The sequence below is a fragment of the Pundamilia nyererei genome, unplaced genomic scaffold (genome assembly GCF_000239375.1).
Source record: "Pundamilia nyererei isolate P.nyererei 1_Seehausen unplaced genomic scaffold, PunNye1.0 scaffold00039, whole genome shotgun sequence".
NCBI classification, from domain to species: domain Eukaryota; kingdom Metazoa; phylum Chordata; class Actinopteri; order Cichliformes; family Cichlidae; genus Pundamilia; species Pundamilia nyererei.
The window spans coordinates 2451724-2454148 of NW_005187440.1; the positions used below are offsets into that span (position 1 = coordinate 2451724).

Below are 2425 nucleotides of genomic sequence, written 5' to 3' on the forward strand. Positions count from 1 at the left end.
TCCACCTCGCAGCAGCTTCGCTACACTGAGGTCCATGAGGAAACTGAGGATGGCAGTCAAAATACCCAGAGCAGCGTAGCCATACCATTCAATCCCACACACTGTTCCCAGACAACACCTCAGCTTCAACAGCAGCTCTGAGGAAACAAAAAGGTTTAGCATGTCAGAGCAACAGCGTTGTGCTGAGATGTTACAGAGGTGGTAAAGTTAAAAGGTAAAGTTCACAATTACTTGGAAAGCTGTGGAGCATTAAAGTTTTACATTTTTCATCAGATTGGATTCAGTTCAGCTTCGATTCAGCAGTTTCCAGAGCAGGTTTGAATCTTTTAGGTTAGTTTGCATTGTTTGATTCCAGCCTTCTAGTTGTTGCCTTTGAATTAGATTGTACAAAACAATCTGAAAATATAAACACTTGGGTCACAGTCGTATGAGCACCCCAACGTATTGAACATAAATGATCATATTAAAAATAGGCCAAAACTAAGGATATTTTTTGTCTTCATCTTGTTTTGTTCTACTTTTGTTTGTCCACTTGGAGTTAACCTCTTAAATGGTAAATGGCCTGTATTTGTATAGCGCTTTAAGCTCCAACGCCCCCTGATACGGGGGCAAAAGGCAGGAGATCAGGTAGGCTTGGGGCTTAAGAGGTTAATAATAATAATAAGGTATACTTTATTGATCCACGTGGGGAAATTCCTCTCTGCATTTAACCCATTCCCTCAGTGGTGTATCCTGGGGTAATCAGTTGTTTTGGGTCTCACAACATCACAGACCCTCGCTCAGGTGAGCCACCCGATGGTGATCAGGCCTTGACTTGCATACCAGTAGCTACCAACGGATCAGCCCTCTTAATCCACAGCCACCTTGTGGCTTTCTCTGCCGCTTCACTCACAGCCTGGATGGAATTCTTTTTGGTTGCCCCAGCCACACCCAGCCAGCAGAGAACTTTGCAGTGATCATCCTGCAAAGCCCCTGGATCGCAGGAACGCCAACGATACCGACCATCGCCCGGGCCTTCGGGCAGCTGCTGACGTGTTCTAGGGTGCCTCTTCCAGAACACAGGGGACAGATTTCCCCCACACTTGTGTATTCAACTATGGAGCTGTGCACAATCCTTATTTTTTTCCATTTGTGCAAGGCTTGAGTCAGATAACTTAACTTGAAACAACACCTACAGAATCGCATAAGCTAATATTGAAGTAAGCACCCATCAGAACAAACACTAATATGTTCAAACATGCTGTACTTGAGTAGAACTACAGACACTAGTGCTAAAAAACACTCCAGAAAAAGCTGAAGTACTGATTCAACCTCTTTACTCAAATAAAAGTGAAAAAGTACAGGATCTGAAATGTACTCAAAGTATAAAGTAGCTCTTTGGAGGATGTTTCTACCACATATATTTGTGTAAAGGTAACAGGAATATTTTAGCACTAGTATTTGTACTTCTACTGCAGTAAAGAATGTTTTTACTTACTTCAGTATTAGCACGAGTGGTTCTGTAGTTGTTGTTTCAAGTTAAGTGACCTGACCCAAGCCTTGCATGAATCTAAAAAACAAGGATTGTGCGCAGCTCTGTGGTTGGATACACAAGTAACAATGAAATCAAATGACAGTTTAGTATAACTGAAATAACAGAAGTATAAAAATATAATATGAAAGTTAAATCACCAGATGTATAGTATGAAATATAACAGCAAACGATTATACTTGGGTATGAGAACTGAATATTAATAAGATATCAAATCAGTAATTAGGATTCAGTGTTGCACCCTGTCCTTAGAGCAGAAAATACATATTTAAAAGATGTGATAATATCTTATCAATAAACTCTGTTATTGAGTTCAAGATTCTGATCAATGTATGACTTTTCAGATTGAGGTCAAACCAAACTGGAGCTCCAGCGTAAAACTACATACTTGATTAAGATTGCACATGGCTGCTCTCAGATAGATTGATTGCATCAGTATTGATCAGATTATAACGATTTTCCAACGTCACTCTGACCTTTGACAACAGCACGGTGCCGTCTGCATGGTTTCCATGGATCCGAAAGGAGCGGGCTCTTATTATGGGATGTGTCCGATTGATTTTCTTGCTCCCAGTTGTTGTTCTCGCCATCCGCTTTACTCCTTTGAGGCTCATCCGGGCTCTTCATTTTGTCTTGAAGTGTTTGCATTGCAGTGTGACTAATGCAATTACAAATAAGCTGCTTGAATGAAGATAAAATACTTACATGTAAGACAAGCAGACTTACCTTCAAGCCCCAATTGAAGTAGTATGATGTGTTACAGACAAACGTCTGTGTGTAGTACGTACAAACTGGTAGCTGGTTGTCAACTGACCTCTGTTAATGTGTTATTATTAAGGTGATGGGGCAGTCACGGCTGAAAGGGTAGCTAATATTAACTCTTTGGGGGAACAT

The 2425-nt window shown here is 40.8% G+C and overlaps 1 protein-coding gene across 1 annotated transcript in view; it reads right to left on the reverse strand.

The window, feature by feature from the left end:
* Positions 1–2145, reverse strand: part of clcnk (chloride channel K) — a 19432-nt gene extending 17287 nt beyond the window's left edge. Inside the window, 3 exon segments of the mRNA XM_005730759.1 lie at positions 6–137; positions 2008–2118; positions 2121–2145. Coding sequence (XP_005730816.1) covers positions 6–137; positions 2008–2118; positions 2121–2145 — 268 coding nt within the window.
* Between the last annotated feature and the right edge of the window lie 280 nt (positions 2146–2425).